General features: G+C 58.8%; 1 protein-coding gene across 3 annotated transcripts in view; it reads right to left on the reverse strand.

Annotated features, from left to right (window-relative positions):
* NFAM1 (NFAT activating protein with ITAM motif 1) overlaps positions 1 to 11,003 on the reverse strand; it is a 32,235-nt gene extending 21,232 nt beyond the window's left edge. Inside the window, exon 1 of one of the 3 annotated variants that reach the window (XM_045463888.1) lies at positions 10,901 to 11,003. In XM_045463888.1, the coding sequence (XP_045319844.1) occupies positions 10,901 to 10,979 (79 nt within the window). In that variant the 5' untranslated portion in view covers positions 10,980 to 11,003. Of the gene's footprint in view, positions 1 to 135; positions 265 to 10,200; positions 10,540 to 10,900 lie in introns of those variants that run through there. The other 2 variants (XM_045463887.1, XM_045463886.1) reach the window with 2 other exon arrangements.
* Positions 11,004 to 11,939: the final 936 nt, after the last annotated feature.

Here is an 11,939-nt window from a genome sequence, read left to right on the forward strand (position 1 = left end):
GACCCAGCTGACATGCGGGGAAGGACGCTGAGGGGGCTCCAGGGGGGAGAAGAGAAGGGGACCCTCACCCCGCACTCTCACACAGGCCCCAGACGCTGCTTCAGCATGCACCGAGTTCAGCCTTTTGGCTGTTACCCTGGTTGGAGAGACGAAGAACTGGGGCTTCGAGTCGGCCTGCGAGTGACTGCTGGGCAGAGCGGCTGGAGCAGCCAGGCTGGCTTGGCTTCCCCTGCAACATCTCCCTGCGATGAAAGGTCTACGGGGCCTCGGGAGCCCCGCCAGGTCGCTCTTTGGATAATCCTCCGGGAGGCTGGTGGGTTCTTGGTGCAGCCCAGGCCAGGACTCAGGCAGGGAGGAGGGAGAAGCCCGGCTTGTTTTCTGTAGGGAGATGGGCTCGTCCAAGTCACAGAGCTCCCTGCCTGGTAGGGAGAAGGGCCTGGGGACGACGCTCGCGTGGAGCTGGGGCAGAGGTGGGGAGGTGGTGAGGAGAGGACGGCCAGAGATGGGATTGGAAAACAGTCGGATAGCGTGATGCCTGAGAGGACCCCGCTCCAAAGGGCCACCACCCCAGCCTGAGAGGACCCCGCTCCCTAGGGCCCCCAGCCCAGCCCAGCCCAGCCCCGGAGCTTGCTTACTTCCAAGGCATCTCCAAGATCTCCCCTCCCCACCCCCACACCATTACAAGCACAGCCGGTTTGCTGGGCAGCGTAGGCTCTACAGCTAAGCCCTCCGCCACCCCCCCCACACACACCTGCCCCACCACCAGCCCTTGGCAGGAGGGGTGTCCTCAGGGATGGCACACCCTCCACCCCTCACTTCTCTGTAGCTCCCAGGACTGCTAGGAAGTCTGGGGCCTGGCCAGAAATGTGGGTGGGGGCGCCTGGGAAAAGCTCAAGAGAGGTATCAGGCCTGGGTTTGGATCCTGGCTTTGCCGCCCGAGGGCTGTGCCAGCTCCGGCGGGTGGCTTTCTTTCTCCAAAGCTTGGTGTTGCCCCTGAAAATCGGGGAGAGCAGCAGAGGGTTGGCATGGGATTAAGTGGGGCCAGGAACATCAGAGGGGCCACCAGGCCGAGCTGCCTTTCTTCCCCGGGCACCAGAAAGAGGCGAGGAGGTCAGAGGAGTCCTCGCCGAGTCTGGAAGGCCAAATGCAGCCTGACCCTCTGCCTGTGTAAGCGACAGGCCCACAGCGGGGCGGCCTGCCTAGCTCCCCGGGCCCCGGCCTGGCCTGGACACAAGGGAGTGGGTGACACCCTGGGGTGCAGACCCTGGGCCTCGTTCCCAGGCTTCCCCGCCAGGTGTGTCGTGTTCAAGTGCAGGGGCTCAGAGCCCGGAGAGCCCTCCCTCCGGCAGTGTCCCTCTGTCCTCCCCCCATCCTGAGGATCTGTTGCCCCTGTTGGGAAAGAGTCTGTCTGCCACCCGCTGTCACCAGATCCTTCCTTCTCTGGTTCTTCTTTTGAGTCTGTGGCCGCTTGAGCCGCCGGCTGGAGAGCCAGCTGCAGGCGTCTCACTGCCACCCCGGCCCCGCGACCCTGTGCTGAGTCCCTTGGGGGAGGGGCTCGCGGTCAAAGAACTTGACTCGATGCAGGAAGGGTGCCCGCCCCATCGGCCCTCCCCACACCCCACACATTGCATGCCCCCGTTCACCCGACAGCTCCCCTCCCCTGGGCTCCTCTCCCCTGCAACCAGAGACCTGCCCTGCACTGCTCCCGAGGGAGCCACAAACCATCCTGCTCACCCTGCTGGGCTGCCCCACCAGGGGAGACCCAGGAAGGAGACTGAAACCAATTTACATGGTGAACACCAGCAGCTAAAAAAAAAAAAAAATAGAACACGAAGCATTTTGTGCATAACAAGGGCACTTTCTGTGACCTCCTGGTTTCAGTTAAATTCACGTAACTGGGTTCAGACGGGGTCATGCTATAACACGCGTCCCTTAGCTTTGGGCCACGTTTAAAAAATAAAACTTGCAACTCCCTTGATTGGAGGATCCAAGCCGTGCCTCCAGGCCCTGCGCGGCCCAGCTCAGCTGCCCTCTGCTCACTCGCCCCCAAAAACCAGGCCTGCCAGGCTCTTGAGTCTTTGCCCACGCTAGTCTCACTGCTCAGAATGCCCTCCTGTCCCCTTCCTCTCCCAGGACTGTGCCATCACCCTCTCAATCTGCAGGACTGCCTTCCTTCCTGAGCCACTCCTGGGTGCCCGACTCCCCCTGCTTGGCGCAGTTTCTCAGGCATTGCTGGTAAGCCCCGTGATGAGACGTGTTAATGTCCCCGGGGGCACCCTCCCCTTTTGCAGATGAGAAAACTGAGGCTCTGAGAAAGGAAGAGGTTTGCCCAGCATCACAGCTGGGAGTGGGGATGTGATTTTAAGCTGGTCCTTAACCCCACACCCTTTTTTTTTCTTTTGTCTTTTTTCTTGTTAATATTTACCCATTTGGTGGGCGAGCGCAAGTGGGGGAGGGGCAGAGAGGGGAGGACAGAGGATCCGAAGTGGGTTCTGCGCTGACAGGCTGACAGGCTGACAGCAGTGAGCCCGATGTGGGGCTCGAACTCAACAAACCCACGAGATCACGACCTGAGCCGAAGTTGGACTCTCAACTGACTGAGCCACCCAGGTGTCCCTTAATCCCACCCTCTTAACCACTGGTCTATGCTACAGTTTTAAAATCTGAGAGCAAGAAAAAGAAAACATTTCTCAAATGAAAGAGCTGTACCCCTATATTTACTTTTTTTAAGTTTATTTATTTTTTTGAGAGAGAGAGAGAGAGAGTGCGAGGGGGAGAGGTACAGAGAAGGCAGGGGGGCGGACAGAGGATCCGAAGGGGGGTCCACACTGACAGCAGTGAGCCCCGCTTTAGGGCTCGACCTCTTGAACTGTGAGATCATGACCTGAGCTGAAGTCAGACGCTCAACCCACTGAGCCACCCAGGTGCCCCAAGAGCTGCACCCCTTTAAAGGGAGTTAAAAATTCGGAGGCCATTTCCCTAGATCTGGGTCATCTAATAGGCAGACATGTCTGGCAGCCTATGGGATCTGGGGACGAAGGTACTCATCAGAAATGACCCTGCAGCTTACGGGGGACAGCGACTGCTGTCCAGCTCAAGGAGAGCTTATGGCTCCCAGAGCAGAAAGCAAGGGGCCCCAGGAGCCCTCCACAGACTGGTCCGGTGGCAGAGGCAGCCAGTGTCCCTCCTTCACTCCAGCAATGACATCCCTCCACCCCCAAAATCTGGTGCTCCCTCCTTCCCCACTCTTTCCATCTGCCCTGGCCTCGAGGCCCCTCTGACCCACCCACTCCTAGGCCAGGCCTTGGCCCCAGCTCCCCGCTCTGCCCGGAACTCAATCCCTTCCACAGCCCCCGAGCATCAGCATCGTCAACCAGGGGTGTGAGAGCCCAGACGTGCCGATCAAAGGTATCCATCCCGACTCAGGTCGATTTTACAGGAAAATACTTTGATTCCCCAGCTACAGAAGAAAGCCGTTCCCACGGTCTTTATTTTAGGCATGCAGTTTTGCCCTCCAATTTAATTCTGGCATCTCTCAGACCATGCCTTTTTTTTTTCAAGGCCCATCTGAAGGGCTCCCGGGAAGACACAGAAGTGGGGCTGCTGGTCTTATCACAGGGCTCCGGCCATTTGCCTGAGCACGCATCCCAGGATGCTGAAGAAAAACGGGTGAGTCCTTCAGGACACGGGCATCAAACACAACGGCGCGTGGCCAAGTGGCTGATTAGGGAGAAGCGTATAGCAGGCGTTGGAAGGCAACCTTTGAACAGAGAGCGTGTGTTATGAAGCTTTTAGTGCTGGTGCCCTCCAACACTGCCATCAGACTGGCTGTCACATCTTTCAACACCTCCGAATTACAAAGCTACATACGGATGTGGCTTGCCTCGGGGGCCCTTTCCACAGCCTGCCTGCGTTCTGTTCTAAAGCCTCCAATCTTTGGACCCCGGGGTGCGCCGCGGCCAGGAGGGGACACAGACCAAGTGCAGGATGTCAAATGTTTGGTCCCAGAAATGTAGAAGCTTCGTGGGTCTTAATTGGCATTTTTACGGCATCACCTCTCCTTCGGCTTTGTGAAGAGGCAAGTTGTTCAAACTTTGGAGCTCGTTTGGACTCCGTTTCTCCCTTTGTACCCTCCTCTGCCAGGAAAGACGGGCATCAGGACGGAGTGGACCAAAGAGGAAGGGTGAGAGGGTAGACCCCGCCACGGCACCCACCGCAGTATGCTCTCTCCAAGTCCTGCCAGGGAGGACCGGGCCCTGCGCCTGGGCAGAGCTGACGGGTGAAGCTGGAGAGTGGGGAGATAAAGAGACGTCTCAGAGCCTGCACAAACCCAGAGGGGGGGACCCAACCCAGCCGGGAGGCGGCAGAGACTTCCTGGAGGCATGACCCTTGGACGGGGTCCATTGTTTTTCAAACGATGCTTCTTTAGGCCCTCTTCCCCCCATTATAAAAGCAAGACATGCTCACTGTAGAAATTCTAGACACTGCAGCGAAAGATCAAGAACACTGAACCGGCCTGCGGTTCTGCCGCCGTGACATCACGGCTGTGGACCTCGCGACGATTCGTCCACATCCCTTTACGAGCTGGGCTTTGAAGGAGGAATCGGAGGCAGCTGGGTGGGGGAGGGGGGCGGAGAGGGGGTTTTCAGCGCAAAAACCTCTCGGATGAAGCTTCGAGAAATCTGGAAACCAGACACCCGTCCTGTTGGTAGTTGTGGGGCTCAACAAGGCGCAGTGGAGTCGTAAGGGTTGGGGGCTCAGGGAGGTGGGAGGTGGAAGGTGGCAAAACTCATCCTGGAAACCCCGGGGGAGCCTCTGTGGGCTTCTGGATTGGGAATTGACGCAGTCACGTTTTGTGTTAGAAAGACAACAAGAGAGGGGCGCCTGGGTGGCTCAGTCGGTTAAGCGGCCGACTTCGGCTCAGGTCATGATCTCGCGGTCCGTGAGTTCGAGCCCCGCGTCGGGCTCTGTGCTGACAGCTCAGAACCCTGGAGCCTGTTTCAGATTCTGTGTCTCCCTCTCTCTCTGACCCTCCCCCGTTCATGCTCTGTCTCTCTCTGTCTCAAAAATAAATACACATTAGAAAAAAAATTAAAAAAAAAAAAAGAAAAGAAAGGCAAGAGAAATACTACAGAGTTCCAGTCTTCCTCGGCTGCCTAAGCCCCTTGCATTAGTGATTCGGTCTGAGGGCTTGGGACCCCCTCCTCTTCCAGCCTCCTTTTAAAATATAAATGCTTCTAGCTGTCAACACACTAACTCCTTCCTGTAGACGCCTTCCCCAGATCACTTTTATCCTGACTTCTCTTAAATCTCTATCTCCCCAAAGACCCGGTACCCTCCAGGCACAAAATCACTCACTGCCCTCTGTCCTCCCCACCCTCTCCTTCCACTCGGCCAGCCCTGTCCCTGCCTCCTGTAGGCCTCCTCCCCTCCCACCACCAGCGGAGCTCAGCAAAGACCTTGGAGGCTAAGCTGTGGCTCCTGCACCTTCTGGCCTTGACCCTAACCTGCCGGTGCCTCCCTCTTTGACCTCTCCTCCTCCCCCCAGAGCTCCCCAGCCTGCACCGTCTCTCTTAGGCCTCCCTCCGGCTTTTTGTACACCGTTCACCTCTTAAGGTTGGGCAGGTGTTCCCTGGTGCCATCGGCACCCTCGCCTGCCCCGGTGAGCCCAGTCGTGCCCTGCAGACCTCGGAGCTCCCGAGGCTCAGAACCACAGGTGAACTGGTGGGGCAAGCTGGCCGTTGGGTTTGTCGGGGCCTGGCTGAGTGGGCCACAATGGGCACCACAGAGAAGGTAGCACAGTTCGACCTTGGCTGACAGGTTGGAGTCACCAGGTGGGGGAGCGAGAGGACCCCTCCCGGGAAAAGGGAGCAGAAGCAAAGGGTTAGCGGCAGGCAGTCCTCCAGCATGGCTCCAAAGTGGGTTGTGGGTGTGGGAGGCAGGAGCCGGAGGAAAGGACAGCTCAGGGCCAGGGGGTGGGAGAGGGTCTTATCCAAGCCCCACGCAGCAAGGGGCCAGCCGATGTCAGTGAGTTAGTCTCCGGCCGTGGTCCATGGACGCGGGAGCGACCATCCTCGTATATAAAGGTTTTCTGGTCCAAGAAGGGGAGTTGCTGATTCAAAGGGCACGTACGTACCCTTTTAAACTTTTAAGTTTTGCTTTGAGTTGCCGAGGGGCCTTCAGAAAGAGGCCTTGGGCCCTATGAGCAGAGCTGCAGGCGAGGCGTCTGCCGGCTGTGGGATACCAGCCTGTGGGTTGGCCTGGCTTGGTGTCCCCTTCCCCTGAGCCACCGACAGCAAGCACAAACCTGGTTCTGACCTCACCTTCTTCCGCACGGCCCGTGCGGCCCTGAGGGGAGCAGACACACATCAGGTTCACCACACCACCTCTTACAGGCACCCCGCCCCTCGGACCCTTCCTGAGGGGTCCCAGGTGGAGGTCCCAGGGCCACCGGTGGTCCTGGAGGTGTCTTCCTGCCACCCCAGCAAGAGGTCTGCACGGGAGGGTGCCGAGCGCCCTGCCGGGGAATTGGGGGGCTCAGCGTGGTCAGGTGACTTGGCCACATCTTCCATGACTGCAGTGAGTTCATCCAATGGGACGCTCCACAGCGGGGGCTGGCGGACGTGCTCCGTAAAGGGCCAGAGAGTAAACATCTTACACCTCGTGGGCCAGATGGTCTCTCTCGCAACTACTCAACGCTGCCGACGTAGGGTGACAGCGGTCACAGGCGATCTACGAATGAATGAGTGTGGTTTGTTCCAAGAAAACCTTATTTATGGACACTGGCACGTGACTATTGTATAATCTTCACGCGTCACGACATGGTCTTCTTTTGATTTTCTTCCAACCATTAAAAAACAGAAAGACCCCTCACGACTCGCAGGCCAAAAGGCAGCGGGGCTGGATTTAGCCCTGGGGCCTTTGCTTGTGATCCCTGCTCTGTGGCAATGAAAATAAACAAACCACAGCCACACCGTCAACTAGGTATATCTTAAAAAGCGTAACTTGGAGCGAAAGGAGAATAGACGGCGTCGTTCTGATCATACAAAGTTCAACACCAGGCAAGTCCAGTCTATACCATTCAGGAACACATACCGAAGGGCAAAACTATAAAGAGATGCCGGGACACGATTGCCCTAAAAGTCTGGGTGGGAGAGAGGGGTGTCTTGGTGGGGGGAGGAGGGGGACCAGGGGCTGCGGGGGCCTGCAGCGTTCTCCGAGTGGGAGCCGCACAGGTCTTTGTTTTAGAACACTGATTGTACTTTTCCGTGTACGTATTATAGCTCACGAGTTAAAAAGAGAAAGCAATGGCGACGGGGCCAACCGGAACCCCTACCTGACAGGCATTTAAAATCCACCCGAATAGAGCCCAGTGGGACTCGTAACCCACTGCTCCGCCGAGAGCCCCTCCTCTCCAGTCAAACTGAACCTCTCCCCATTCCCTCCCCCTCTGCCTCTGCCTTCTGGCCTCTCACGCTGTGCCTGCCATCCACCCACCTGCTCCGCCTCCTCCCCATCTCGGCTCCCTTGCCCCCTCCAGCCCTCCCCCTGCCCCACCTCAGGCGGTTCTCTCCGCCTGCCTCGCAAGCTCTTTATTGGGATTAGACAAAGATGAAAAGCAGAGGCCAATCCTGACAGAGGCTCGGAGCTGCGGAGCTGCGAGCAAGAAGGCAGGAGGCTCCTGAACCTCTTTAGGACAACAAAGCGAGCGGGGACACCTGTCTAGAGCCAAGGGGGAGAGGGGCGAGCCGGCATCGGTAACTCCCTCCTTGGGTCGTGTCCTGCCACGTCCTCTGGGCAGATCTCAGCGTTTCTGCCAGGCTGCGGGGTACGGGTTCTTCACCTCCGGGTCCCCCCCCCCCCCAGTGCCTAGAACCGGTCCTCCTCCAAGGACATTTGAGAAATCACTATAGCCCAGAGTTCTGGGAAGGCCGGGCAGAGAAAGGGGACTGACATTTGTTGAGGACACAGAGGCTCAGAAAGGTTAAGTCCCTTGCCTAAGGTCACAGAGCAGTCAATAGAAGAAGGTAGGACTTGAACCTGGCCTGTCTGGCCCCAAAGCCCCGGCAGGTGACTGACGAGCCACCCCTGCGGGAGAGCAGTTGCCCATGAGACCACAGTGGCTGCCAGACCCTTTGAGAAAAGCAGAACTGGCAGGGAGCTCAGAAGACCAGAGGAGAGCAAGTTTGAGTCCCGCCTCACGATGGGAGGAGGGTTGGGAACAATAGCGGTTCTGAGACACCATTCTATTGGGATGCTGTGCTAGAGGCCACTGGAAAAGTCAGAAACACCCCAAGGAGCCAGAGGGCTCGCCAAGATATCCAGCTGGCCAACTGAATCTTGAGTTTCGACGGGCTCTGCTAGGCTCAGCTAGGACATTCTCTGAGCCCCAACCAGATGCAGGTACTACCATCCCACCCATTTAACAGATGAGGCAGCGGAGGCAGAGAGACATTAGGAACCTGCCCAGGGTCCTGGGGCGAATTACAGAGCTCAGATCGAAACTCAGGCTGAACGCCCTCACACGCACTCAACCCTGCATCTTTCTGCAGTTCAGGAAAATGGCACGGTGACCCTGGGCGTCAGTAACAGAGAGAGCCAGGCACCCGCAGGGGCGGGACCAAGAGAATCGGGGTGCCGTCTGCTGCGGCAGGAGGTGCTGGAGGACCCCCAGGCTTTTCCACCTCTTGTGAAAGAGCAGAGTTTCTCTTTTGCACAAACTTCGCTGCAACGCTGGGGGGAAAGGTGCTGCGCGTTGACAGTGAAGACAGTTACAAAAGCGTTTCTCACAGCAGCATCCCGCAAAGTGTCATCCACTGTCACCCAGGCGTGCAGGGTCCCTTCGGGGGAGGAGGGGCCGCACAAAAAGAAATGACGGGGATTGGAAGGAAATTAAGTTAGAAATGACTAAGCGTGAGTCCCACCAGCAGGCTGCGTTTCCTCGGGCCATCTCCGAGCCGGCCGTCTCTGGGGGACGGGAGAGGTGCAAAGGGCACAAGGTTAAAGGGGATGATGTCGCAAGGGGCCCAGCCCAGGAAACCTACAGTAGGTACCACAGTCGGCTCTTGCATTTTCGGGGGGAGGGGAGAGCATTTTTTCTATGAGGAATGTTCTTTGCAAAGAAAGCGGAGAGGAGCCCCGCGAGCCCGCTGCCAAGGGTCCAGGCTTGGGCTTCAGGCTGACTCAGGTCTAACCTTGACCTGTCCTCACCTTCTAGGCCTCAGGAAAGCTACCTGGCCTCCCTGGGCCTCAGTTTCCCTGTTTTTGAGTGGCTGGCAGGGACAGTACCCCAAGGCAGGCCGGAGCGGGGCTGAGTGGGAGAGTAAAGCCCAGATTAAGTGTGCGAAGAGGCTAATTCACGACAATAAGGATAGCTGCCGTTGTTTACGGTATAAAGAAAAAGGTAGAGGACGAAGCAGAAAGGGGGGCCTAAAAGTCTAGACGAAGAGGAAGAAACATTCCTCGGCTGCACGGTGGGGCGGGGGGAGCCTGGGAATCCAAGAGGGACCCCGGTGTGGACAGCCCGGCGAGGCACACTCCTGGGGGTGGCTTGGATCCAGGCCACCCAGCTTCTGAGGGGATCTGGGGCCAGGAAAGGGGGCACAGCGCTGGTCCTGGGAACGGCATAAGCTCCCGTTGTGGCCTCTGGTTGGACTTGAGGAAGTGGAGAGTGCCACCCTTTCTGGCAACAGTGACAATTTTGTGGCCCGGAGCACAGTGTTCCTGGTGGCCAGCCCCTGGCTGCCCCTCGTCTCCCTGGCTAACACGGGGAACAAGGCTGAGGGTGGCTCTGCGGCTTTGCAGGGTCAACTCTGTGGCTCCACCGTAAGATTCCTTGGGGGTGAGCTGTCCCTCCCCACTGACCCTACGCCTATTCTGACGCCCCCTGGCCGCAGCATGCTTGTCCCCCACCTTGTTTAAGGCCCAAAGTTCAGGCTGTCGGAAGAAGGCTGTGAACACAGCAGTGGGGGCGGGGGGGTGGGGGAGAGCGCCCTCCCCACCCCTTCAAAAGCCACCTTGGCAAGGCATTAGCTAAACATCTCCTGGGTCCCTGAAGGCTTCCCCTGTGAAGTCTGCAATGTTCAAACGCAACCAGCAAATCTCCCGAGACAGGTCCCCAGGAATTAGCTGCTCGGGCAGATGAAAGTCACTCTGATGTGCGAGCCAGGGAGCGCGTGGGAAGAAGGAAGGTGGCCGTACCTGCGAGCTGCAGGGTCCAGGGAAACAGGAGCAAACCCAGGAGCTGGGGGCCCGAGAGCGGGTCTGGCGGGGCCCGACACCACGGAGGCCGCCTCTCCATCCGGGCCTCCTGGTCAGCGTTCCTCCTTCCTCTCTGGTTCACGGGAGGGGACGGCCTGCTGGCTGTCAGTTCCCCTTTGCGTCCCCACAAAGCTCCACCCTGGCTACCCTTCTGCTTCCTCGGGGCCTCCCTGGGCCTGCTCCTCTCAATAACCCTGGACTTTCTGGGGCGCCTGGGTGGCTCAGTCAGTTAAACATCCGACTCTTGGTTTCGGCTCAGGCCGTGATCTCACGATTCATGAGCTCGAGCCCCGAGTCGGGCTCTGTGCTGCCAGCACGGAGCCTGCTTGGGATTCTCTCTCCCTCTGCCTCTGCCCCTCCCTCACTTGCTCTCTGTCTCAAAATAAATGAGTAAACATTTTAAACAATAACCCTGGACTCTCTGGGCAAGTCGCGGGAACAGCCCCAGGCAGCGTGGCCTCTAGGTGAGGAGTCTGGGGCTCACACTCCCCCCCCCCCACAGGGCCTCCGAATCCACCCCATGTGGTGTGCTTCTCCCCTCCTCCGCCCCCTTCTAGCCGGTGGCCCAACCCGAAGACACTGGTGACACAGGATTCCCTCCCGCCAGTGACTCCAGGGTTCGGTTTAGCTGCTCACTCACGTCTGACGCTTAAAATGACTGTGTCCACACAGACTTCCCCTCGGAGATGGTCCAGGGGCCCCCTGATGGATGTGCTCATCCAAGGGCCGGTTCCGGGTGGAAAGGGCTGGGAGGGGCGGGGTGGGGCGGGCGCATGATGGAGGAGGGGCCGGCAGCGAGGGTGAGGGCAGGAACTACACGGTCCCAGCCCTGAATGGTGCCAGAAGGCAAGGCCGGCTGCCCGTCATCGTCATCGGCACAGCTAGGGCCACCGTGGGAACAGCGCAGAGGCCCAGCGGAGGCCTCCTCCCTGACTCACCTGAGATGTCTTTCCCTCCCCTCCCGCACCCCTGCTGAAGCGGCCCCTCGGCTTGAGCTCATTCCCTCCCCCACCAGGAGACAAATGAATTACTTCCCCATCTGGCCCGGAGCCACAGCCCCTTTCCTCACCTCCAGCAGGCACTGCCTCCGGGACAGTAACGTTTGCTGCCCGCACCCCTCTCCCCAGCAGGCTGGAGCCTCTACCCTTGGCGTTCAGGAGCCCGGCACTGGGCCAAGCTGGATGAGGTAGGGGGCTAGACGTCTGCCTGCATATCCGGAGAGGCAGAGGGAAAGGGGCTGGGGGCCGTGGGGAGGATCCCAGCATGCCCGCTGGCAGAGGAGGCTGGGGTAAACGCGGCCGAGTTTCGGCACCTGCTAGCCCTTCACCTCCTTTCTCCACCAGTGTCCACGAACCCTCAAGATAAATGTGATGCTCCCAGTTTTACAAAAGAGAAAACTACGCCCCCCAAGAGGCAACGCAGCTTGCTCAAGATCAGGGCAGGTACGCGGGACCAGCATTTAATGGCCAGCGGTGTGAAAGCTGAGCCTGCCCCCCACCCCCGCCCGGCCCCATGCAGCCCCCAGTGACGGCACACAAGGGGTCCGGTCTCCGTCCTTCTTCCAAACGCTCTCCCCTCGGCGGCTTTGCACATGAACAATGAAAGCCGGCAGAGGTTTCCCACCGACTCCGGCGGCACCGGGAGGGCGGCCCCCAGGAGCAGGGACTGCCCACCAGGTG

The sequence above is a fragment of the Leopardus geoffroyi genome, chromosome B4 (assembly GCF_018350155.1).
Source record: "Leopardus geoffroyi isolate Oge1 chromosome B4, O.geoffroyi_Oge1_pat1.0, whole genome shotgun sequence".
Taxonomy (NCBI): Eukaryota; Metazoa; Chordata; class Mammalia; order Carnivora; family Felidae; genus Leopardus; species Leopardus geoffroyi.